Source organism: Eumetopias jubatus, unplaced genomic scaffold (genome assembly GCF_037043125.1).
Source record: "Eumetopias jubatus isolate StellerSeaLion01/CBP00866 unplaced genomic scaffold, mEumJub1_p1.0 scaffold_10, whole genome shotgun sequence".
Taxonomy (NCBI): Eukaryota; Metazoa; Chordata; class Mammalia; order Carnivora; family Otariidae; genus Eumetopias; species Eumetopias jubatus.
In genome coordinates, this window is record NW_028274816.1 from 120,298,810 (window position 1) to 120,324,274 (window position 25,465).

The 25,465-nt window shown below is 49.4% G+C and overlaps 1 protein-coding gene across 1 annotated transcript; it reads right to left on the bottom strand.

Annotated features, from left to right (window-relative positions):
* Positions 1-1,977: 1,977 nt before the first annotated feature.
* LOC114213867 (ATP synthase F(0) complex subunit f, mitochondrial-like) lies at positions 1,978-24,972 on the bottom strand. Its single transcript, XM_028109206.2, has 2 exons — positions 24,876-24,972; positions 1,978-2,234 (listed from the first exon to the last, which is right to left on the bottom strand). Exons 1-2 carry the CDS (start codon positions 24,970-24,972, stop codon positions 1,978-1,980), a joined length of 354 nt encoding a protein of 117 aa, XP_027965007.2.
* Between the last annotated feature and the right edge of the window lie 493 nt (positions 24,973-25,465).

Sequence of the window (25,465 nt, forward strand, 5' to 3'; positions counted from 1 at the left end):
AGTGTGCAGAAAAGAGTTAACATAGCAGGCCTGATTCTTGTCCTTTGAAAGGCCTGCTTCTAGGGTTGGTTTCTGGTTGGCATCTGGTCACTTGGATTTTGGGAGTGTTCCCACTACCCTGACTGATAAGAGTGGCTCACTGTGCCTCAGCTAACCTGTAAACAATATGGTTTGTGCTGAACATTTGCTTTCTTTCTGGGATTCTGGAACTTGGGTTTATCTCAGGCATGGGGTCCTGATGTGACCAGCCTCCAAGAAAAACCCTGGGTGCTGAGTCTCTAATGTCCTTTCTTGGTTGGCAGCATTTCATATGTTACAGTTTCTCGGTGCAGGAATTCAGAGCATCCTGTGTGACTCCACTGGGAGAGGGCCTTTAGAAACTTGCACTTGGCTTCTTTTGCTGATTTTGCTTTGTATTTTTCTGTAATAAGTTATAGCCACAAGTATGACTGTATACTGAGTCCTTTGAATCTTCCTAGTGAATCATTGAACTTGGGGGTGGTCTTGGGGTCCCCAACACAACAGTATCCTGATGTCACAAGAAAACTACAGAACAATATCTGAGCAAAAATCTTCAATGAAATATTAGCGAGCTGAATCCAGTATCTTAAGATTATATACTATGTCCAAGTGGGATTTATCCCAGGAACGAAAAGTTATTCTTACATTAACAAATCAATTAATGTAATATACCATATTAATAGAATAAAGGACAAAACCCATACAATTATCTCAATATAAACACACAAGAAAAATCACTTACAAGTTTCATGATACAACTCACCAAAGAAGGAAACTCCCCTGATAAAGGCCATCTATGAAAAGATGTGGTGAAAGCCTGAATGCTTTCCACCTCAGATCAGGAATAAAACAAAGATGTCCACTTATTCTTCTTTGATTTAACAGTGTTAGAGGAAGAACTGTGTTCACAGACTGCATTATCTGGTCTCTAGAAACTCTAGGGAATTAATAAACACAAGTTGTCCTTAGAGAAGAGCACCTTGTCAAGTTTGCATGAGAATGAGTGTAGGGGACTTTCTACCGGGAGTCCTGAAAGAGCCTGGCAACTTGGGACTTGGGAGACTTGGAGATGGAGGAGGTGTTGAATGGGAAATTCACAATCTGCCCGCTGCCTGGTATGTGGTTAATTGATCTACTAGAGTGCATAGGTAACTAGGAAGACAGTCTGCTCTGATGTGTATCCGTAAGACAAGAGCAGGGAATGTAGGGGTTGTTGGCTGTTTAAAATTCTGCTGTAATGCCTGTCTGTGCCTTCTCATGAATGACTGAGTGTGAACAGGGCTCTTACCAGAGGGATAGGAGAGGCATGACTTTTGGAACCAGACAGACTCAACTTTGAATCCTACTTCTTTCCCTTACTTAGCTGTGGGATTTGGGACCATGCCTCAGCCTCAGTTTCCAAATCGGGATGATGGCAATAACTACTGTATCTGTTAAGACATGCATTTGACTGCCAGCAACTGAGATGAGGAATAATAATTTAAGCAATAAAGAAGTTTATTACTCACTCATGTTCAGAGGCAGGGAGATCAGGCTTGTATAGTGGTTCCTCAGTATCATCCGGGACCCAGGACCCTAATTTTTTTGTTTCACAATTCTGAACATAAGATTTCCATCCTCAGAGTTGCCTTTATGATCCATGATGTCTGTTGGAACTTCAGCCATCATAACTGAGTTCCAGGCAGGAAGTAGGAGAAAGGGCCCACCTCGGTAGTCTCTTCGATTTAAGGATCTTTTCCAGAAGTTCCACACAATGGCTTCTTTGACATTTTGTTGGCTACAGTTTAGTCTTATGGCTATACCTAATTGCAATAGAGACTTTATTTTTTTTTTTTTTCCAAGTACCAGTCATCTTTTATTGGATGTTAATTCTGAATTAGAATATGAAAGGATTCAAGGGTGCCAGGCAAAGGTCATGGTCAGGAATGCCGAAAGTGCCTCCACACTGAGCCCTCTTCAGAGGTACTTTCGGAGCCGATTGTGTTTGAGTTCCTTGTAACAACGACAGTAGTTGAAAAGCACATAAGCTGCCAGCACCATAGAAATCCCAGCAACGCCCCCTTTCTTCACATTGACATACTTGTTGTAATACCTGTAGTAACCTCTTCGAAATGCTCCAGCAATGCCCTTAGGGGTGAAATCCCGCATCAGTATCCAGCTGGGCAGCTCTCCTAGTTTCACATCCATGAGCTTCTTCTCCTTCACTGGTACGACTAGACGCCATCTTGGAGTCCCGGGTGTCCGCTCTCTGCAATAGAGACTTTAAAATGTGGTCTTTAGTTAGGCTCATTGACACTCTTTTTTTTTTTCTTTAAAATTTTTATTGTTATGTTAATCACCATACATCACACCACTAGTTCTTGATGCAGTGTTCCATGATTCATTGCTCGCGTACAACACCCAGTGCTCCACGCAAACGTGCCCTCTTTAATACCCATCACCAGGCCAACCCATCCCCCCACCCCCTCCCCTCTAGAACCCTCAGTTTGTTTTTCAGAGTCCATCGTCTCTCATGGTTTGTCTTCCCCTCCGATTTCCCCCACTTCATTCTTCCCCTCCTGCTATCTTCTTTTTTTTTCCTTAACATATATTGCATTATTTGTTTCAGAGGTACAGGTCTGTGATTCAACAGTCTTACACAATTCACAGCGCTCACCATAGCACATACCCTCCCCAATGTCTATCACCCAGCCACCCCATCCCCCGATCCCCCACCACTCCAGCAACCCTCAGTTTGTTTCCTGAGATTAAGAATTCCTCATATCAGTGAGGTCATATGATACATGTCTTTCTCTGATTGACTTATTTCACTCAGCATAACACCCTCCAGTTCCATCCACGTCATTGCAAATGGCAAGATCTCATTTTTTTAATGGCTGCATAATATTCCTTTGTATATATACCACCTCTTCTTTATCCATTCATCTGTCGATGGACATCTTGGCTCTTTCCACAGTTTGGCTATTGTGGACATTGCTGCTATAAACATTGGGGTGCATGTACCCCTTCGGATCCCTACATTTGTATCTTTGGGGTAAATACCCAGTAGTGCAATTACTGGATCGTATGGTAGCTCTATTTTCAACTGTTTGAGGAACCTCCATACTGTTTTCCAGAGGGGTGGCACCAGCTTGCATTCCCAGCAACAGTGTAGGAGGGTTCCCCTTTCTCCACATCCCCGCCAACATCTGTCATTGACACTCTTGATAAAATCAGAGTTCTCATTCTGTAGAAGTAGGGGAGCGTGGCATGGGATAGGCAAAGCAGTCCCAGCCCCATCTACCTTGCTGAGCAGGCTGATGGAAGGGCTCTGTGATGTCATGCACAAAAAAACCAAGCACAGAGCGGGAGCTCATCAGTGTTCTTCCCCACCCCACCCCCTGGCTCTCACTAGCTGTAGCCAGGAATAAGATGAATTTCCTTAGGGGGCTGAGTAGAGGATATAGGTGACAAGAGCACTAACCAAGGGCTCCTTCTAAGGGCAGTGCCTTTCCCCATGTTTGAATACTTGGTTCAGTGCCTGCCACTTCATAGATGCCCGTAAGTGCTTTTGGATGAATGAAAGACCATGGGATTTGGAGTTAGGCAAACCTGGTACTTGAATCTTGTCTTTGTCACTTCCTGGTAAGGTTACTTAAGCTCTTGACTCTCAGTGTCCTCATCTATAAATTGGGGATGAAGTAGTTACTTCACAGCCCGTGAAAGGATCAAACAGGAAAGCACTTTGTGAAATTCCCAAGCACTGAATGGATAGCATCATCATTGAATTTTATGGGGAGAAAAACAGTATGGGAGGCAAAATTCTTCCCCTGAGCCCCCCGCCCCCTTGCTCAGCCTGCTTCTCTTCAAGCCATCTTTGCCCAGGTTCCTGTCCCTACATAACCATAAGCGTGGACCATAAAGCCAGCCAGCACGGACTGGCTCTCCGCTCTGTCCCTAAACTGGTTGGTACTTAACTACTCTGTGCCTCAGTTTCCTCATCTATAAAATACACAGACCGCAAAGGTTTGTTGGGAAGATGAGGAGACTTGATACAAAGCTTTAAGAACAGTTCCCTGCACATGGTGTTAGCTGCTCTTTTTATTTGGCATTCTCCTTCCTCCGCCTGGCACCTGGTTTCCACCCGATGCTCTTTTCCCTTCTTCACTGCAATTCACATCCTCTTGTCTCTCGTGAATAATGAAGCACCTTTTCTCCGGTGCCTGCGGCCACGTAGGCCACCCTCCCTCACCACCCGCTTCTCTTTGGCGATGCCTCAGTGGATGACAGAGAGTTTGCCTCCTTCTCCTCCTCCTCCTAGAACCTTAAGCAGCAGTAGAGCGTGAGCTTGGGAGGGGGGTTGTTGCTGTGGTGGAATGGGAGAAAGGCTCCTGTCAGGAGGGCTCTCCTGTATCTCCAGCCCACCCCCATGACTGTGGTCTAACAGGCCTTACCCTGCACCACCCCACCCACCTCTGCAGCCTCAGCTCTTCCTTCCCCACCCCCATCACTTTTCTTTAGCCACACTGGGCTCCCTGCTGTACCTCCAGCTTGTTTCTGTCTGGGGGACTTTGCTTTTCTCTCAGCCTAGAACGCTCTTCCCCCAGGCCTCTGCATGCCCTACTCCCTCACTTAATTTAGTCACACGGTTTTTTGTTTTTGTTTTTTTAATTATACTGCCTCCTGCTGTGTTCTGTATTGTCTGCTTTATTTTTTCTCAGACCAAGCATTACTACCTGATATTTCAATAAAGTGATAATTGTTAATTGTTTATCTCCCCTGCACCAGAATGGAAGATGCTTTTTTGTCTCCATCTGAGTCCTCAGTGCCTAGAACAGTCCCTGGCACATAGGAGGGCTCTAGGAGCTTTTGTTGATGGAGTGGAATGCTGGTTAATGCTGACCTTTCTCTGACCATTTTTTCCTTTTTGAGCCTAAGGTTGGGCGTGAACTCTGGGGTGAGATTGGGTGGGGAAGGCTGATTGTCACCTGGTGGGCTTCAACATTAAGGCTTGGGGTGCTGTTCTGGGACCCCTGTTTTCTCTCCTGGCTCCAGATCCTCTGCTCCTATAATTAATTAATTAATTAATTAATTAATTTGAGAGAGAGTGTGAGTGAGCTCGAGCAGGGGAGGGGCATAGGGAAAGAATCTTCTTCTTCTTTTTTTAAAAGATTTTTATTTATTTGACAGCCAGCCAGAGAGGGAACATAAGCAGGGGGAGTGGGCAGAGGGAGAACCAGGGTTCCCACGGAGCACGGAGCCGGATGCGGGGCTGGATCCCAGGACGCTGGGATCATGACCTGAGCTGAAGGCAGATGCTTAACGACTGAGCCACCCAGGCGCCCCAGAGGGAAAGAATCTTAAGCAGGCTCCATGCTCAGCATGGAGCCCGATGTGGGGCTCCATCTCCATTGGGCTCCATCTCATGACCCTGAGATCATGACCTTGAGATCATGACCTGAGCCAAAATCAAGAGTGGGTGGTTTAACTGACTGAGCCACCCAGGTGCCCCCTCTGCTCCTGTAATTAAAGTTAGTTACAATTAGTTTACAAAGTAACTTCATATACATTGTCTCCATCTTAATATTCACAAAGATCAAACAGTTGACCTCAGGTATAACTGGTCACTGTGTGAACCACTTGCCCTCCCACCCTCCTTTCTTTATGGCATGCTGCTACAGCGCAGAAAATCCAGGGTGCAAGAATTTCTCATCCTCAGGGCAGGCCCAGGGCTGCAGGCCAGGCTGGCCATGGAGAGGCAGGGCTGAAGGGCAGGGCTCCTTCTCCAACTTGGGCATCATCCCCTGGCCCAGGGCCTGCTCAGAGCCAGCCTGCTCCACCCCTCCCCAGCCTCGACATTTTGCTGCAGGCTATTAAGGGCCCCCATCTGCACACCTCTCATTAATTAAAAATGCTACAAACCATCTGTTTGAGAGGAAGCCTCAGAGAGGGGCTGCCTGCCCGAGGCTGCATTTTGTCATACCTCTCAACTTTAATTGAAAACTTGATTTTAGAATAAAACCCAGGCCCATAAACCCTTCTTGCTGCCGGTGGCAGTGATGGTGGAGGGGATAGGCCAGGTGAGCCCCTAGGTAACAGAGGCTCTGGGCTCCCGGGGTGGTGGTGCTGGGTAAAATTTAGGAGCTTGCGTTAGCTAGCTTATCAGAGAGGGTGGAGAGAGGAACAAGGCCAGAGATGCAGGGGTGGCCCAGCTTAGTGGAATACACCTTGGACATGAGGGGAGCCAGGAGGCCCAAAGCATCTCCTAACTGCCCTGACTGTGTGTTGCCAGACCACTTCCCCAAGTCAGCTACTTCCCCTCCCTAGGATGTTGGAGTCGGGATGGGTCCTTGGCTTTGTGCGATGGGATGGTTTAGGGATGAGGGCCTTCTCAGGGAGGGGGGGCAGACCATGGCTTTTATCCTGCTTCCGACTGCTTCCTTCCACCCTCGGTCTCTCTTCCCATTGCCCCTGTCCTGCCTGTTTCCCTGGGAACATTTTAAAGGTTTTGAGGTCACAGTCACTTATGAGGTGAGGGCAGAGGGTGATGTAGATTTCAGCCAAGGCTTGATCCCCTGGGTACTCTGCCCCCTGGCTGGATTTCTTGGAGATGGGGAGGGCACCTCCCTGGCAATTGAACAGATGGCAGTCCTTCTCCCCCATCACATACAAAAAGCCCAATGGTTCACTAATGACATTCTTTTCAACTGCCTCCCTGGTGCACCCCCTCGCCCCAGCAAGACAGAACAGGAATTATTATCCCCGTTTCCCCATTTTCCAGAAAATGAGACTGGTGGCTAGGCATAGAAAGAACCCAGAACCCAGGCCTGGCACAAGGCCAGTTCTCTTTCTGCCCCATCCCACTGTCTCTTCTGGTCCTTCCCCTGTGGGTCTTGGAGCAGAGGGAATGATGGGGGCAGGCAGTGTACTCTGAACCTGATGCAGAGCTCCGTCCCTGGTGAGGGTGACTATATGACAGCCAGAAGCAGCTACTTTATACCTGTGTCCCCAGGGCCCACTGTGGAGCCTCCTACAGGTCCTCAGTCATGTGTACTGAGTGCAGAGGTGAGTGAATGGATGGATGAGGGAAAGAAGGACGGAAGCTCTTAGCTCCTCTAAGGCAAGCCATTCTGGCAGCCTCTGAGACTTAGACATTGGAGTGATGCAAGCCAGGAGAAATCACGGGTGAATCTGGACTAGCCCAACCTGCTCATCTTAAAGAAGCGGCCCAGGCAGGAAGTGACAGGCCTGGGGTCACAACCGCACTTCTGGAGGGTCAGGCCTGGAACCCACATCTCCTGACTTTTTCTCTTTCCCCTCTTGCCCTGGGTAGGGATCAAGGCAAGAGGATCTGAGCTGCTTAGAATGGGCTTCACATCAAGTCACGCCAGCCTCTCTCCATCTAATCTCCCCAAATCAATTTGCAAAACTTCTATTAATGCTGTCAGGAAATCTGCAAGCTGTTTAAAGCCAGGGCAGCGCAGTAACTGCCAGCAGAACAGCTACCTGGGGGGAGACCAACACTAATGGCATAATTAAAGATTAGTGTGGCCTTGGGCAGTTCAACAAAATTTACCTTTCTCAGCAACTGTGGATAGAAGAACTTTGAGTGGTGGGAGAGCCCCACACTCACCAAGGGCTGGGCCAGGTGGCTTTGCACCTCTCTTAATACTGTGCTTATCCCAGGGCGCCTGGGTGGCTCAGTCGTTAAGCGTCTGCCTTCGGCTCAGGTCATGATCCCAGGGTCCTGGGATTGAGCCCCGCATCGGGCTCCCTGCTCCACGGGAAGCCTGCTTCTCCCTCTCCCACTTCCCTGCTTGTGTTCCCTCTCTCGCTGTGTCTCTTGCTGTCAAATAAATAAAATCTTAAAAAAAAAAAAAGAAGTTTCCTTAAAAAAATAATACTGTGCTTATCCCCAGGAGGCTGGCATTTTCTGGGGACAAGGACAAAGAGCAGCAACTTGTTTTACCAGGTAGAGTGAGGTTGATCCAAAGAAATATTGTAGAGCAGGGCTTCTCAGATTCTGGTGGGAAGCCACACCACCTGGGCATCCTGTGAATGCGAGTTCTCAGCCACAAAGGTCGGGGTGGGGCCTAAGACTCTGCATTTCCAACAAGCTTCCGGGTGATGCTTGTGCTGCTAGTTCTTGGAACACATAGTGAATGGCAATGCTGTAGAGGTAAAATCCAGAGATGAGGACAGGAGCTATAGCTCAAACACTCCTGAGCAGTAGAAGAGGCCAGCCACCCAGTTGTTTTATTGGTGTTTCCAAGCCAGCCCCGAAAGGGGGTTCTTTTTTTTTTTAATTTAATTTTATTATGTTATGTTAGTCACCATACAGTACATCATTAGTTTTTGATGTCGTGTTCCATGATTCATTGTTTGTGCATAACACCCAGTGCTCCATGCAGAACGTGCCCTCTTTAATACCCATCACCAGGCTAACCCATCCCCCCCACCCCCTCCCCTCTAGAACCCTCAGTTTGTTTCTCAGAGTCCATAGTCTCTCATAGTTCGTCTCCACCTCTGATATCCCCCCTTCATTTTTCCCTTCCTACTATCCTTTTTTTTTTTTTTTTTTTTAACATATAATGTATTTGTTTCAGGGGTACAGATCTGTGATTCAACAGTCTTACACAATTCACAGTGCTCACCATAGCACATACCCTCCCCATTGTCCATCACCCAGCCACCCCATCCCTCCCACCCCCACCACTCCAGCAACCCTCAGTTTGTTTCCTGAGATTAAGAGTCTCTTATGGTTTGTGTCCCTCTCTGGTTTCATCTTGTTTCATTTTTTCCTCCCTTCCCCTATGGTCGGTCCTCTGTCTTGTTTCTCAAATTCCTCATATCATTGAGATCATATGATACATGTCTTTCTCTGATTGACTTATTTTGCTTAGCATAACACCCTCTAGTTCCATCCGTGTGGTTGCAAATGGCAAGATTTCATTTTTTTTAATGGCTGCATAATATTCCATTGTATATATATACACCACATCTTCTTTATCCATTCATCTGTTGATGGACGTCTTGGCTTTTTCCATAGTTTGGCTATTGCTGCTATAAACATTGGGGTACATGTACCCCTTCAGATCACTACATTTGTATCTTTGGGGTCTATAGCCCAAATACCCAGTAGTGCAATTGCTGGGTTGTAGGGTAGCTCTATTTTCAACTTTTTGAGGAAACTCCATACTGTTTTCCAGAGGGGTTGCACCAGCTTGCATTCCCACCAACAGTGTAGGAGGGTTCAGGGGGTGCTTTCTTACGTGGGAACGATGGCACAGGGCTTAAGACAGATAGCTCTGAAAACCCAGCTGTCCCAGTTCGGGATCCTGGCTCCAGTGTTCAGTGCCCAGAAGATGGAGATAGTAATTGTAGCTACTTTATGGAGTTGTTACAAGGGCTAAATGAGATCATTCATTTGAAGTATTGGTTCTGAGCATGTAGGAAATGCTCTGTGTCACTGTGAGATTTCTTTTGAGCCTCAAGACAGTTTGCACAGAAAGGATATTCAGAGGATACTTGTGTTTTTAAAAGGAATATCTAATTCAGTAAAGTTATAAATTTTATAAAAATCCAGTTCTTAAATTTTAAGATTTAGCTTATAATTTTTTTCCTTTTATAAGTCTACCAAAATTTAAGTCATTCGTTAATTAATTAATTAATTAATTTAAGATTTTATTTATTTATTTGACAGAGAGATACACAGCGAGAGAAGGAACACAAGCAGGGGGAGTGGGAGAGGGAGAAGCAGGCTTCCCGCAGAGCAGGGAGCCCGATGCGGGGCTCAATCCCAGGACCCTGGGACCATGACCTGAGCTGAAGGCAGATGCTTAACGACTGAGCCACCCAGGTGCCCCTTAACAGTCATTTAAAGGGGCCTTTGGGTGGTATTTGTTCCATTTACAAAGTTAGCCAAACATCCTCAAATACTTGAAAATATCATTTGATAAATTTAATATATTTCATTTATTTTTAAGTATTATGATTTATTACCTAACTGACAAATCTTTCCAAGTAATTAAGTAATTCTTATAAATGCAAAGGAATCTTAAGTTATCTTAAGTGTTCTAACACTTAACATATATGAATTTTAAGATGATTTTTTTCACCTTAAAATCACAAATCTAACCCAATTTTTAAATTATATTTTAGATTGGAACTAAAGGCCAACTTGCTATTCAAATAGGCCAAATTCTCAAAACATTGCAAAATACTCAAGGTGCCAATATGCATGGGCCCTTTAACATCTAAAAATATTCATCCCGTGGGTTTGAATTTCTATCCTTGAGGATACTTCTAAACATTTCTATATTTGAGGATGGAAGATTTTTACCCACTAAGGAGATAATTATACCTTCCTAAGTGGTTTTGGGGGTCACCTTCTCAGACAGTTGAGGTTGCATAATATTCAGAGTTATCGGCCATGACGCTGGCTGGATTCTTTTTTTTTTTTTTAAAGATTTTATTTTATTTAATTGACAGAGAGAGACAGAGAGAGAGGGAACACAAGCGGGGGGAGTGGGAGAGGGAGAAGCAGGCTTCCTGCCGAGCAGGGAGCCCGATGCGGGGCTCGATCCCAGGACCCTGGGATCATGACCTGAGCCGAAGGCAGTCGCTTAACCAACTGAGCCACCCAGGCACCCCGCTTGCTGGATTCTTATCAGTGGCCTTGGTGGAACCTGCTCAGCTCCATACTGAGATGCTCTGTCAGGAACTCTATAACGTAAAGAAGGAGGTGGGTACGCAGTCTGCACCCCAGGATTAGGGGCCTTCATTAGGCAGTTCTTCAGTCCACTACGGAAATGTGAGACCCCTCCTAAGCCACCACAACTTGTGGTCAGGCTTTGCATTGGTTGGCCTCTTGAGATACTGAAATATTCTCTTGTCCCCAGGCTTCGATAACCTTTGGCCTTGAGGAGATGCTGTTCTGTTTATATTCTTTCTATTTCTTAGGTTCACACTTCCTTAGATAAGAAAATAGCATCCTTTGGGAATTCTGGTTCTCTCGTGATTTAACTTTGTGGTTCCAACTCCCAGGGTCGTGCTCTGATAAATCAATTTTAGCACTAAATTAGGATTATCGGCACTGATCATCTTAAAAGGAAGGTGAGACGGTCTCTGTGCAGATCCTAGGATATCCAGGAGGATGCCACACAGTGGCCCCCAGCTCCTCGGTCCTGAGCACTTGTGGTTGCTTCTCTTCTGGATGTTTAAGGTGCAAAGGAAGGATCATGAGCTCAGGGTCTGGGTAGAGACCTCGGGCAGTACCTTCACCTCTCTGAGCTTCAGTTTCCTCTTGTGTGAGATGGGGATTGTGGTATTTCCTTTGGTAGGGTGATCAGGAGGAGCAAATGAGAATGAATAATACGGTGTAATACCTGGTACATTGTAACTGCTGCAGAAACTTTCGTCCTTGTTCCTTTCCCTTCTGTCCGTTTTCACAATAGCCGCTGATTTCCATATATCTCCATAATTACAGGCAAGAGCAAATCCAAGCTGACAGAGCAGACAGCGTTGTCTTCAAAACACTAACCATGGCCACTGTCCACTAGGGCTGTCTGGCTGAGTGAGAATGTCACCCCAAGGGCAGGGGCTCCCTCAGCTCAGACCTTGCAATGTAGGTGAATTGGCCTGGGTCTGGGGGTGGCAGTTGATCTGTTTTAGGGAGCCGTGGCTGTTTCTTCACAGCCCTCCCTAACCCCACTTGGGCCCACTCCACTCCCACAGCCTCCCCTGCAGCACCCTCCTCCTGGGCACAAATTGGCATCCCTAGGGTCATAGAAAGAGCGCGGGTTTATGGAGTCAGACAAACCTGAACTTGAATTCCAGTTCTGCCATTGATTGGCTGGAGACCCAGGCAAGCCACGTCACCCCCCAGGCCTCTGTTTCCTCATCCACAATGAGGGTTACAGAAAAAGCCCTGCTTCACAGGGATGGCGTGAGATGAACTAAGATGATGGAAGCTTTGGAAACTGGAAAGCCCTGTACACATGTTTACTGTAAGGACCATTGCAGTATTAGAATGCCATCATGAAATGGACATTTTTTTCCTCCCCATGTCACTTGCCTTTCTGAGGAGCAGAAAGCACAAATGCCTCGTTCACCACAAAATCTATAGCCAGAGTGAAGCCTTTCCTTGTCCTTGCTCCCTGAAAGCCCAAACTTTCCCCTATTCGAGTTTGTGGAATGCTGTAATCTCCGTAGCTAGTGGCTTATAGGTTAGTGTCCCCCATTACACCATGAACCCTGGACTGTGTTTCTCTTTTCTGTCTGTCCAGCATAAAACGGGGCCTGACTCAGTGGATACTAGTTGAGTGAAAAGCATGATTCACATGCTATGTGCATAGCAGAGCAAGCTACGCCCTGTCTCCCCAAGAATTTCATTTCCAGCCATCTTCCCCTCTGAGTCTCTTCCTGGACTCCACTGGCCCTCCCACAGCCCCTCCCTGGGCTTCTCCATCCCTCTTCATTTCAAGCCTGGAACCAGATGCGCAGCTCCCGTTCCCTGCCTGAAGGATTAAATGCAGTAATGAGAAATGTGTTTTCCTATTGTTTTAGGAAGCTGCATAGGGCAGGGGCGAGGGAGGGAGAAATGGAATCAGAGGCAACAATTTATCTTGTGCTAAAGGGACTGCAAGGGTTCCAGGAAGCTGTGCTCTTACTGCACACCTCTCCCCCAGGCCTGACCCTTCCTTTACTGGGAAGGTCATTGGCTGGGACTGCGGGCAGCCCAGGTGTGCCCACCCTTGCGTCTGAGGGGATGGGGCTCACTGGCCCTGGATGGAATTCTGATCCTGCTCAGGGACCTCTCATTGTGGGAGCAGGCAGGGCACCTCACTTCACCCTGCCTGCCCCCTGCCTGCCCTCAAGGCCTTTGTCTCGGTCTCTTAGGCATTGAGGTGTCATAGAGAGTTGCAGTAGGAAGGAGGCAGGAGACAATTGCCATTGCTAGGTATGTCACCTCAAGCCTGTTTGCCTCTCTGAAGTAGGGATAAGGACAGAAATGTGTGCCTCACATGGGCGGATGAGTCCTGTGAGTTGGCCCATGCCTCCTAAGCTCCAAACCCCAGTTTTGTCCCTGTGCTCGGAAAGGTTCTGTCTTTGGGGCTGATTCACAATGACAGATACATAGAAGAAGCTGATGCACACAAGCCAGGATGCTACCCTGTGGTTCATACAGAGAAATACAACTGCCAGGTGGACAGAATACCTACCACATACATGTGGCAGGGCTGATGCCACAGAGACCTAGGCCCAATGTGGGCTCTGCCACTTACCTGCTGTGTGAATCCCTCCCAAGCTGGAGCCTCAGTTTCCTCTTCTCTCAACTGGGAAGAATAACAATACCTCCCTGATAAAGTTGTGTGAGGAATGAGGAACTATTATATGTTAAACGCTTACCTCTGTTCGGCATTTAGAAAACATCACAGCAGTTAGCTGTTACTGTTATTATTAGCTGACCTTTAACCCATTGCTTGGGAGATTTTCCAAGAAAGAAGGAATAGCTCGGTCTGCTTAGCCAAAACGTTCCCAGGGCAAGAGCTGGGGTGGGGTCTTCAAAGTTTGCTTCTGGGAAAGCCATTCTTTCTGTTCCCATTTCTGACCAAGCTGCTGTGCATGCTGGACAGAACACAACTGGGGGAACCTGGATGGCTCAGTCAGTTGAGCGACTGACTCTTGGTTTCGGCTCAGGTCATGATCTCATGATGGTGGGATCAAGCCCCACATTGGGCTCAGTGCTCAGCGTGGAGTCTGCTTCAGATTCTTTCTCTGTCTCCCTTCCCTTCTGCTCCTCCTCGCTCCCCCTCTCTCCCTAAAAATCAGTCAAGTCTTAAATTTTCTTTTTTTTGCCAAATTGCCTTCCATATACATTTTGTCAATTCACCAGCAAAATGTGACACTTCCTGTTTCTCCAAGCATGTTCTCAAACTTTAGTAAAAAAATTTTTTTTCCAGCTTTACTGAAGTATAATTGACAACTTTTTTTTTTCAATGATGGATAAAAAGCCATAGGTATTGTGCTTCAGATTTTGTGTGTTTCCTTGTTAATGAGGCTGAGGATCTCATGTCATATGTCTGAGAACTATTTTTGTTTCCTTTTCTGTGGATTGCCTGTTCTTTACCCATTTTTTCAAACTGGGTCTTTGTTATTTTCTCATTCATTTCTAGTTCTCTAAGAAATGAGGCCTTTTTTCTGAAATATGTACTGAAATATGTTCCCTTGACTTTATCATTTGTCTTTTAATTTTGTTCACAGTTTTTTTCATGTAAAATAAATAATTTTAGGTAGTTGAATTGATCCGTCTTTTATGGTTTCTGGGTTTTATGTCCTACTTAGAAAGGTGTTTTTCCCACTTTCAGATTCATTTTTTGGAAGTACATTTGTGGTTTCATTGTTTACGTTTAAATCTGGGATCCATCTGGAATTTATTTTGGTGCATGGAGTGAGGTAAATATCTAACTTAAAATATTTCCCAGATGGCTAGTTCCTCAAATAAGAAGAAATAGAAGTCCTTCATATTTGAAATCAAACCCAAACAAATCAGAGGCTGTGATTTGTTTGAATTTGTTTGAATTGAGCCCAAACAAATCAGAGGCTGTATTTGTTTGAATTTGTTTGAATTGAACCCAGGCAAATCAGAAGCTGTGATTTGTTTGGGTTTTCACAGATGATAGGACCCACAGTAATCCTGGGTCCATACTGAGCATTGCGAGGCTACAGTGATGGAATGTGTCCACAAAGTGATCTCCCAGGGCCCAGCCAAGGGACAGGCATTTGCTACAGGAATTTTCCTGGGGCCCGGCAAAAGATGACTTAGTTAACACTTAGCGTTTACCACGGGCCAGGCAGTGTTGTACGTGTGTTCTAGGTATTTGCTCATTCAGTGCTCACAGCATCACTAGGAACTGCTGTTATTCCCATGTTACCGACTGAGGTTTGGAGGGGAGAGGTGACTTGCCCAGGCTCTCACTCCAGAGGAGTGCCCCAAACATAGGCTCTGCTGCCTTTCATAGGGTATGAGCAGTGATAGCACCCCAGAGTCTGAGCCCGGAGCTTCCCAGCTGAGGGTGGTGGGGTGAGCAATGGAGGCCCTATCCTCCTGCAGGAGCACATCAGAATCTCCTTGGGAGCAGGGAGGAGTTAGCATATGAAAAAGCAACTTCAGTGTTAGGATCTTTGGAAATGGAGCTCCTCTTTGAAAACAAAATTTTGTTTTGGAAAACAAAAAATCCTCTACATTTTTCATAGTGTAGGTCACTGAGAGGGCATGAGATCTTGATGTTGCTTAAACAGAGGTGTATATTTAAAATACACATATTGTGGCGCCTGGGTGGTGGGGTCGGTTGAACGTCTGACTCTTTTTTTTTTTTTAATTTTTATTGTTATGTTAATCACCATATATTACATGATTTGTTTTGGTGTACTGTTCCATGATTCATTGTTTGTTCATAACACCCAGTGCTCCATGCAGAATGTGCCCTCCTCAATACCCATCACCAGGCTAACCCATCCCCCCACCCTCCTCCCCTCCAGAAACCTCAGTTTGTTTTTCAGAGTCCATCATCTCTCCTGGTTCATCTCCCCCTCTGACTTACTCCCCTTCATTCTTCCTCTCCTGCTATCTTCTTCTTTTTCTTTTTTCTTAAAATATGTTGCGTTATTTGTTTCAGAAGTACAGATCTGTGATTCAACAGTCTTACACAATTCACAGCGCTCACCGTAGCACATATCTTCCCCAATGTCCATCACCCAGCCACCCCATCCCTCCCACCCCCGACCACTCCAGCAACCCTCAGTTTTGAATGTCTGACTCTTGATTTCGGCTTGGGTCATGATCTTGGGGGCCTAAGATTGATCCCTGTGTTGTATTCTATGCTCAGCGTGGAGTCTGCTTGAGATTCTCTTCCTCTGCCCTTCCCCTCCATTCGAACTCTCTCTTTCTCTCTCTCAAATAAATAAATAAAATCTTTGAACATATATATTAAGAAACATTGGTCCAAACCAATTTGCAGACAAGAAAATGAAGGTCTAATGAGGTGTCCAGGGTGGTAGTTGGGGAGCATGCCAGCTTTAGAGTCAGGGACATGAGAGATTCAACATCGAGTCCTACTAACTGCGTGACTTTGAGCCTCCCCCAGGGCCCTCTCAGACATATCCTCTCCTGTAAAATGGGAAAAAGACCACCCGACTGTCAGGGTAGGGGAGCCAGGAGGAAACAAAGTGGCCCAGCTTGCGCTGCACGGCGGGCTCTGTCCCCATTACTGTGTGGTAGAGGCAGGCCTGTACAGCAGCTGGGGGCACAACCCCGCGCCTCATGCCCCGGCTGACGTCTGCTGAGCAGGTGCGGCTGAGTGAACCCCGAGGGACCTGCTTGCTGCCTGGTTCTCTTTTCTGTTTCCTGCCGCTCCGCTGACCCCTTCCCAAGGTAGCACTGCTGAGCCTGGAATGAAGCTGGGCGGGGGGGTGGGGTTCCCCCTCTTCTGCAGGGGTGGAGTCGGGCGCTCTGTGCCAGCGAGGAGATGGTCAGTGGGGGCTGGGAACCTGCCAGGGAGCTGCTCAGGAACTGCGGCTTCTGTTTGGAAATACAAATTGCTGCAGATTTGTCATCTCTGGAGAGAAACTGCGTTTGGTAATTTCGATGTTTTTCATGCTTTGGTGCTCAGGTCTGTTTAAAGGGAGGGGAGAGTGCGCAGGGCCTTGGTGGGGGGGAAATGCAGGCTGAAAAGTGACCAGGAAAAGCAACCTGGGGCCCTGATGTGTAGGAAAAGGCTCCTCTCCCCATCCTGATGGGTGGGCCTGCATTCTGGGGCTGAGCTCTGGGGTGTACGTCACCCTCCAGCCCTGGTCCTGGCTGGGTGCTGGCCTTGGTATACTGTGGCTGTTTTTACAGAAATAGCAACAGACTCAGACCAGGGGCCAGAAGTCTGGCACTGTCACTGTCCCTTGCTGGTGGCTCTGCCTCCGGGTGGAGGCTTGGGCCAGATGAATCAAACCTAGTGATTGGTCGATAAGAGTAGCTAACAAACACTTCGATAATAGCACTTACCCTCTGCCTAGTGTTACTCTAAGGCCATAGGTCTATTAACTCGTGAATCCTCATAGCAACTCTATGAGGAGGGTACTATTATTTCCCCTATTTTATAGATGAGAAACCTGAGACACAAAGAGGTTCAGTCACTCGCCCGGGGTCACACAGCAAGTTGGCGGCCAGAACTCAAGTCTCTTGATTCATAGTCCTGAATTTATTGCCAATCGTCATCTGTGAAGTCAGTCCAAGTGCTGACCCTCCAAGACCAGGTGTTGGGGGAAAGTAACCATGGTGTTTTAAATCAAGGAGGATTGTTGTGGTCCACCTGGTTAATCGTGGGTGCCTCCTGAAGCAGGTGAGACTTGGGGAACAGTTAGGATGATCTGAGAGGTTGATGCCTATGTGCTGGACAGCCCTGGCATATGACCCTGCATAGGCAAAGGCTGGGCAGCTGGAGCAGGAAGATTAGGCAGAGGGGACTTTGGGCCGCTTAGCCATCTGGGAGGCTTGTGTGAGGAAGAAGGGGAAGAGATATCAGTAGGCAGAGCACTCGCACCTGGGCTTGTTCATTTGTTCATCTGTTCACCAAGCATTTCTGCGGTCTCTTCATTGCAGTCCTTGGGTGCTGGGGCTATAGAAACGGGTAAGACCCGGTCCTGGCCCTGGACCTGACTGTCATCTTTGCAAGACAGGTTGGTAATAAGCTCAGTCATAGTATTGTATGCTCAGGGCTCTGGTAGTTGGAGGTATCAGGGGACCCGGGAACTCAGAGGGGAGGCACCGAGCCCAGGCAGGGGGTGGAGGGATGGTTAGGGAAGGCTTCTGAGAAGAGGTGACTTCGGGGCTCAAGTATGCGGAAAAGGGGCAGTTCCCCTAGAGGTCCTCATATTGGCATGGTGGGATCTGCCACCCCCCCCCGCCACCGGAGAGCTTTTATTTTTTATTTTATTTATTTATTTATTTCAAGATTTTTATTTATTTAGTCATGAGAGACAGAGAGAGAGAGAGAAGCAGAGGGAGAAGCAGGCTCCCAAGGAGCAGGGAGCCCGATGCGGGGCTCGATCCCAGGACCCTGGGATCATGACCTGAGCTGAAGGCAGACGCCTAACCATCTGAGCCACCCAGGTGCCCCACCGGAGAGCTTTTAAAAGATGCTGGTGCCCAGGCCCCGCCCAGACCCATTGAATCAGAATGTCCCCTTGTGATTCTAACGTGCAGCCAACAGTGAGAGTGGCTGAACTGCAGGGAGAAAGGAGGAAATGATGATGGGGAAGGGGAGAACAGTGTGAGGCAAGGGATGGCGTGGAGGTGGGAGAGAGGGTGGCATGTTCCGGGGGCTGCAGACTGGCTAGCAGGTGCTGCAAAGCCGAGGACGGGAGGATGACTGCAGGGAGAGCTATGAGGGCTGCAGGCTGGGCCAGGGTGGGCACACACCCAACAACACAGCTTCTGGTGTCCTGGGTATGGCTCTCCATGCTGCCAGCCCGCCGCATGCCCTGCACCCATCCTGCGGGTGCTGGCCACCTCGGTGAGGGGCAGGCGTTCAGCTAATACCTCTGTTCCCCTCGCTGCCCCTCCATGGAGTTGTCAGGCTTGCTGCTAGCTGTGTGCAGAGCTTACCTTGCAGAATGGTGCTGGGTCAGTAATAGAGAGCCCTTGGCTCCCAGAGGCAGCTCAGGGCTCGCTGGTGACTCACTCTTTGACTCTTGTCTCCTCTGGGCCTCTCCTGTGAGTGGCGCTTTCCCCAGCCACGGCCTGACTCCTGTAGATATGGGGGCTCCGAAGGACTGCCAAGGGCAGGCCAGCTCTCGGGGATTCCCCGGGCCAGAGTCCTGAATGGAGTCGGAGAAGACCACTCTCTGTGTCCTCCTGGAGGTTCCTGGGCTCAAGCAGACAGATGGAGAGTGAGCTGATACAAGCATTCTCAGAGCTGGGGCTTGGGGCAAGCCCAGCACCGTGTGAGGGCCCCAAGATACAGACAAGGAGCTGACTTGTCCACATGTCACTAGGGGAACCAGTGGTGATCATCACTAATCCACAGGCACATCTTTTCGCTTCTTCCCCAATAAGGGGTCAGGGACTCTGACCCTGAAATCCTGGGCCCTAAAACACTATGGGTGTGACTGTTGGCGTGGAGGAAACTCAGCATTAGAGGGGTCGTCAGAAAACCCCTCAGCTGGCTTCAGAATTCCCTTCGACATGTCAGAGTTACTTGCTCTGTCCCACAGTTGGCTGATGGCATCTGGTTACCAATGATTCTGATTCAGCACAGACCATATTCAGCATATGCCAGGGGCTTTTTACACGTGCTGCCTTATTTAAGTGTAATGGCAACCCTGTGGTGGGTATTGTTCTCCCCGCTCTACAGATGAGGGGACTGAAGCACAGAGAGGGTAAGTTACCCAAGATGGCTGGATAAGCGGCCGAGATGGTCTGGAACCCAGTCAAGGCCATCCCTAGAAGGACTTGCTTTTGAATGCATATGGAGCACTGAGTATGTACCTGGCTTTGTGTTAAGACCTTCTGAAGCAATACCCCACTTCAATGCTTTCCAACACCAAACGAGGCAAGAATTATTCTTTCTCCTAACAGATGAAGAAACTGTGGCTCAGGAGGGAAGTGGTAGAGCTGATATCCAAACCCAGGGTGAAGCTGCCATGTCAGGGCCCTGGCCTGGCCACGGTGGGTAGGCATACGCTAGCCCCTGCTCATGTTGGCTAGCGGTGTTCCGGTTGGTGTGGGCATGCGCTCCTTCCTACGGACACATTCCAATTAGGCGAAAGAGCAGTGAGGATGTCTTTATGGAAATGGGACTTTGGGCTGTAGGAAGCAGAGACATCTGCCTTAAGGAAGTGCTCTGGTCTGGGCTTTGCTGCCCTTGTCCTGAAGATTTCCCCTGGGGATCCCCCATCCCACTGGTTCCCTTCCAATACTTGCTCTCCCCACTTCTCTGCTCTAGGCAGCCCTGAGGGTGCAGTGCTGTGCCCACTTACCCGTCTTCCCCAACACTGGACTGACCAGGACCTCAGGTGCAGCAGGAGGGATTCCGGTTGGATCCTAGGAGGCACTTCGGGACACCTAGGAGTTGTGGGAGGGTGCATGTGGGATGGGAGTTTTTAAGGCCCAGAGCCAGCAGTAGGGACAGGGAAGGGGGTGAGGTGGTGGTGCTGGGGGGGAAATGTTCTCTGACCCTGCTCTTGGGGAGAGTTCTGATTTAGAGTTTATGTCCCCACCTCCTTCCCCAGTCCCGCATCCAGGTGCTGGACTTGGAACCCCTTCACCCACACTGTCTACTCTGAGCCTCCTCCTAATATCCTTTTAAGTGGATTTCCCCCAGCTTCAGGGTTTGGGGGTGAGGCTCAGGATCCCAGCCATAATCCAGCATAGAGACTCTGACACCCCACCCCACCCCAGTTTACAGAGATTTCATGTTTCCTGAGCAAAGCAACCTCCTCCCCTGACTGCCTTTGGGGGGCAGCCTTACCCCACGTACCCTCTGTAGAGCCCTGTGGAGCCCAGTTGCTCTAAGGGTTAGGTTAGGGCTCCTGGAGAAGAGGCAGAAGAGCTGGACCCTCTCCTCCCTTCCCTTGGGCCTGTGAGGGGGGAGAGGAGGGGAGATCACACCCTGAGGGTAACCAGGGGCACAGCTGGGATGTGGGTGGGAGCACCTGGGGATTCTGAGGGGCACCTCAGCCTGGTCCAGGGGAGTAGCTCTCACCCATAGTCCAAAGCTCTCCAGTGCCAAGGAGAGGCCCTGCCAGGCCCCCCTCTGCAGGGCTCTTTTGGGTGCCCTGGATAGGACAGTTGGTACAGATGTGGCAACGGGGAGAGGAGGTAGGGAGCCCAGTAGCCGGCTACCTGTGCAGGGAGAGATGGACCCTGTGGCAGGAGGTGTGAGGCAGGGTGTGGCCGATGTCCAGCCTCTAGTCACCTCACTGCCCATCCCCCAGGGCGCCCAGGCCCTGGAACCCAGAAATGCAGGGGATGGGAGGGGACTTGGGTTCAGGAAGACAAGGCTGGGAAAGAGTGGGAGTCAAAGGGAAAGGGCAGTGAGAAGACACGGCTCAAATCCCTTTAGCCAGGAGACCTCTGGCTTTCTGGCCCTCAGGGGTGCAGCGTGGAGGGTGGGGTGTGGAAGGGGGGTACGAGTGGGCTGGGGTGTGAGGATGCCTTTCCTCCAGGGCTGCTGGATTAAGTGAGAAGTGAGGAAAGCGCTTGGCCCATGGTATAGGGGCTCACCCAGGGGAAGCTCCCTCTGGCCATCTTGTCCAGAGAGGCTGACTCCCTGATCTTTCTCCCGCGAAAACCGCAGCTCTGGAAAGGCAGCATGGAGCAGAGTCTGGAGCCACACTGTCCTGCTTCACAAGCCGGCTGCAGCCACACACTAGCCAGGTGTCCTCGGGCAACTTATTTAACCTCCCTGTGCCTCAATTTTCTCATCTGTAAAATGGGGTAATAATAATTCCTACAACGGAGGGTTGTGCTGAGACTAAAATGAGTTTTTAAAAAAGATTTGTTTATTTGAGAGTGAGATTGTGCACAAGCCAGTGGGAGGGAGGGGCAGAGGGAGAGGGAGAGCGAATCTCAAGCAGACTCTGCGTGGAGCGTGGAATCTCCACGCTCAATCTCACGACTTGATCATGACTTGAGCTGAGAGCAAGAGCAAGAATCTGACACTCAACCGACTGTGCCACCCTTGGCTATCCCTAAAAGGAGTTTGAATGTATGTAAAGCACTAAGGACAGTGCCTGCTCCATGTGAGCACTCTGTAAGGGTGCATACCATTGTCACTATTAATTGTCACAGTTCCATATACGTGCATGACCTGGGCTCCCTGTAAAAGCTTTCCCTTAAGTGAGCTGTTTGAATTCTCCACAGCAGCCTCTGAGACAGATCTGTTAGGACTCCCACCCATTTTACAGGTGAGCACATGGAGGACCCTGCAGCTGCCCTCCAGCCTGGGGCCTCTGGCGAGCCAGGCCCCGAGCTTTGGGCCGGCGAGGATGTCTCTTCTCCCTCCAGGTTGCCCCTCCACGCGGGCCAGTTTGCTTAGTAGCCAATTAATTGCAAGCAAAGTTATTTGTTAGCTTTGATTTAATATTGTATGTTAGTATCTTTTCCCACTCATCAAAACAAAATAAAAAATAATAATTAAAAAAAAATACAAGGGAGGCAGGTTCAAGGCTCCTGGTTCGGGAAAGGGACTTAGAAGCATGGGCAGCTGGAGCGAGGGGAGGGGAAGGCAGGGTGAGGTGCGCCTGTGGGGCTGAGCTGGGAGTTTCAGCTGCCTCTGAGGCCCTGGGCTTCCCTTTAATTATGATTTGCAGGTGGCGGGGCACCTGGGGTAAAGGCTTTCATCTGACAGGTGAGGCTTATCTCCTGGAGCCGGAGAATTGCCTCTGTAATTGACCAGGATGTTTTACCTTTGATGGTGTCCCCTGGTAGTCTGAGTCCTCGCACGAGGGACCGTGGGCGGGGGGTGGGTGGGTGGGGGGGGTGGGTGAGGTACAGGGGGGGCATTGTCAGTTTCAGCTGAGCCTCAGGTTCTTTGCATGCGGGGCTCACATGGAGCCTAAAACCCAAACAAGGGGAGGGGGTCACTGTATGGTGAGGCGGGGTGTGAATGTCCAGGGGGCTGGTATGGGTAAGAGCCTGCACTCCAGAGTCAGACAGGTCCAATTTGAGGACTGGCTTTGCCACTAAGTAGCAGTGTCACTCTGGTCACCTTAATTAACCCTCTGATCTTCCATTGCCCCATCTGAAAATGGGGCTAATGGTGTCCATGTGACATAGTTATTGTGAGGGGTAAATAGGATAATGGGTGTAAAGTGCTTCATTGCTGCACCCAGCACCCTTGTAAGTGCCCAATTAAATGTTAGCTGTACTCATGGTCTATGCATGTGGTGTGCTCTGCGTACCCAAGCAGCGCCCAGCTTCAGGTGGGTTCTGCCCCGGGACCTCTTATAGTGCTAGATCTGCAAAGGCTTGAGATCCACCCTTCTGAGGGCTCCCCTCCCAGGCAATGGGAAAACCGCATCACCGCCCAACCTTTCTTGAGCACTTGCTATGTGCTGGCACTGGGTGCCCTGCTGTCAAGGGGCGCAGTCTCTTGGGTCTACAGTTATATCACAGGGTGATGGGGAATGGTAAAAGGGGGGGCATCATAGTGGGCACTGAGCAGGGAATGATGAACCCTGGATTATGGTTGGTGCGTGGCTTCCCAGAGCGGTAAAGCCCTCCACATTTGCTCTGTGCATTGAAGGAAGATTTGGGGGCAGGGTGGGTGGAGGGTTTTCCTGAAAATGAACTAGCATTTGCAAAGGCCTGGAGATAAGAGTCCGGGCAGCTCCCCCACTTCATCAAGAGCACTCAGAAAGGCTCCAACTACAGTGAAAGGACACATCCCAGGCTGGGGGATGAGGAGTTGTGGGGGCTGTTCAGGGAAGTCCCCTTTTTTTTGAAGAGGCAGTGGGAGGCCAGGTTTGACAAGACTGGTGACATGACCTGGGAGCTCGGGAGGTGGCTCTTCTGTCTGGCAGAAGGGGATTTATTTAAACAAAAGAGAAACAGGAGGGTGAGAGTAGAGGAGGAAAGCGAGACCATTGTCTGCTCTCTTTCCTCCAATGCTGAGGCAGAGGGTGAGGGTTGAGGGGGCTTACCCACCCCCTCACCTCTGGCTGGGGCTGTGGCCCTGGGGGTGAGGGTGGGTAAGATGCTGAAGAGACACTCCCCGCACATGGCAGAGGGGCACCTGCCAACCTGAGCCCAGGAGCCTGTTTTCAGGGGAGTGAAGGACCCACTTGTCAAGCTTGGAGGGCCTTTTAATTAGTTTTACAAGAGGCCTCCATCTCTGTGTGTCTCTCTTCACCAAGATTCCCCAGGGAAGGAATGAGGTAGCGGGGAGACGGGTGCAGCCGTTCAGAGAATTTCTCCAACCCCTCATGCCCGCAGAGTTTGCCTCTCTGATTTTTCCTCTTGCGTCTTGTTTCCCCTAGAGCAGAGATCCCCCCCTCCCCCAGGACCAGAGCTGGAGGAAGGGAGGCCTCTGCCTACCAAAACTGAATGCTGGATGCTTGTGTAGAGGGGATGCTGGGTGGTGGGAAGCGTGAGGGCGGGTGGCCGTGTACTTCCTAGCTTTGCCACTGACCAGCTCGGTGGATCGGGCCGTGTCCTATATGCTCCTGAGCCTCACTGTTGGAATTTACAGGTGGGGCAGTAATGCTCATTGTCTGGCTCGCTGTCTGGAGTCATGTTGGGGATGAAATAAGATGTAGATGAGGCATCTAGCACAGACCTGGCAGGGTCCAGTCTTCAGCTTTGCCACAAGCTGGCCAAATGATGTCCAGGGGAAGTGTGAGGTGAGGGGTCAGCCTTGCAGAGGTCTGTTAGCAGGTGGATGAATTCCTAGGTAAGGCCGTCAGCCTTTGGGGTATATTCCTCAGCTTTCAAATCTGCTAGATGGGGTTAATAATATATTTACTTCATAGGTGTGTGAAGACTAAATGAATTATATGTAATAGTGTTTGGCTATAGGGCTTAATAAATATTAGCCATTATTACTGATTTTATTATTACTGTCAGCTAGCTGCTGAGGCAAGCTCTCCACCCCAAGGATTGGGTCACAGGGGTCAGAATGCAATAGAACTTGGCCTTACGAAGGAGGTGGGAGGCCAGAGAAACTATTCATTAGAACCCCGGTCCAGGTCAAAGTTGGAAGTGCTAGGTCATGCGACGGCCTGATGGGTTGTCTAGTCTGGGGTCTGTGTGCCCAGGGCTGGTGTGTGGCTCCCTACACTCCCCCCCGCTTCAGAGTTCTCTCAGTGTATTTCCTGCTCACCTTGGGTGCTAGCTGGGGAGCGGGGGGCGTGGCGGGCGGTTAAAGCTCCCAGGCCAGGAACTCCTGCATCCCCGGTGCCTCCACACTGGCCTCCCATGGCCGCTCAGAAAGGAGCAGGCCCGGCTCTGTGGGAGAGGTGATGTCAGAGGAATGGGCCTTTCAGCCCACCTAGAGCTTCAGGGACTTTTTCTCACAGAGGGACCGTGCTGAAGAGAGGGGCTGAGAGGACGGAAGTGGGAGACAGCAGACTCTGCGGGGGGCCCAGCTTCTGATCTCACCGGCAGGTACGATCATGGCCCTTCTTACCCTCAGTATCCCTGTATTCGCCGATTCATGGGAGAGGAAGACTTTGTTGGTGGGGAGGGGGGCACCCAAACCCTTACCTCTGTCCACAATTGGGGTTACGTCTTTAGAGTTGTGCCTGCTGGACCAGTGGAAGGGGCAGTGAAAGCCGGGATGCTGGGGAACAGGGGTCCCTGAGGGAGAATTCATCACAGGGGGCTGAGGAGGTCCAGTCTTGACGTCTGGCTGCTGTACATGCCTGAGGCCTGGAGGGACAGTGGTTCTGGGAACAGGCGTGTGGCTGGTCA

Coding starts and splice junctions, on each gene's coding strand:
- LOC114213867 (XM_028109206.2), bottom strand. CDS start 24,972: ATGGGAGGCCAGTGTGGAGGCACCGGGGATGCAGGAGTTCCTGGCCTG. Junction 2,235..24,875: donor CTCCCCAGCTAGCACCCAAG/GTGAGCAGGAAA, acceptor GATGGCGTCTAG/TCGTACCAGTGAAGGAGAAG.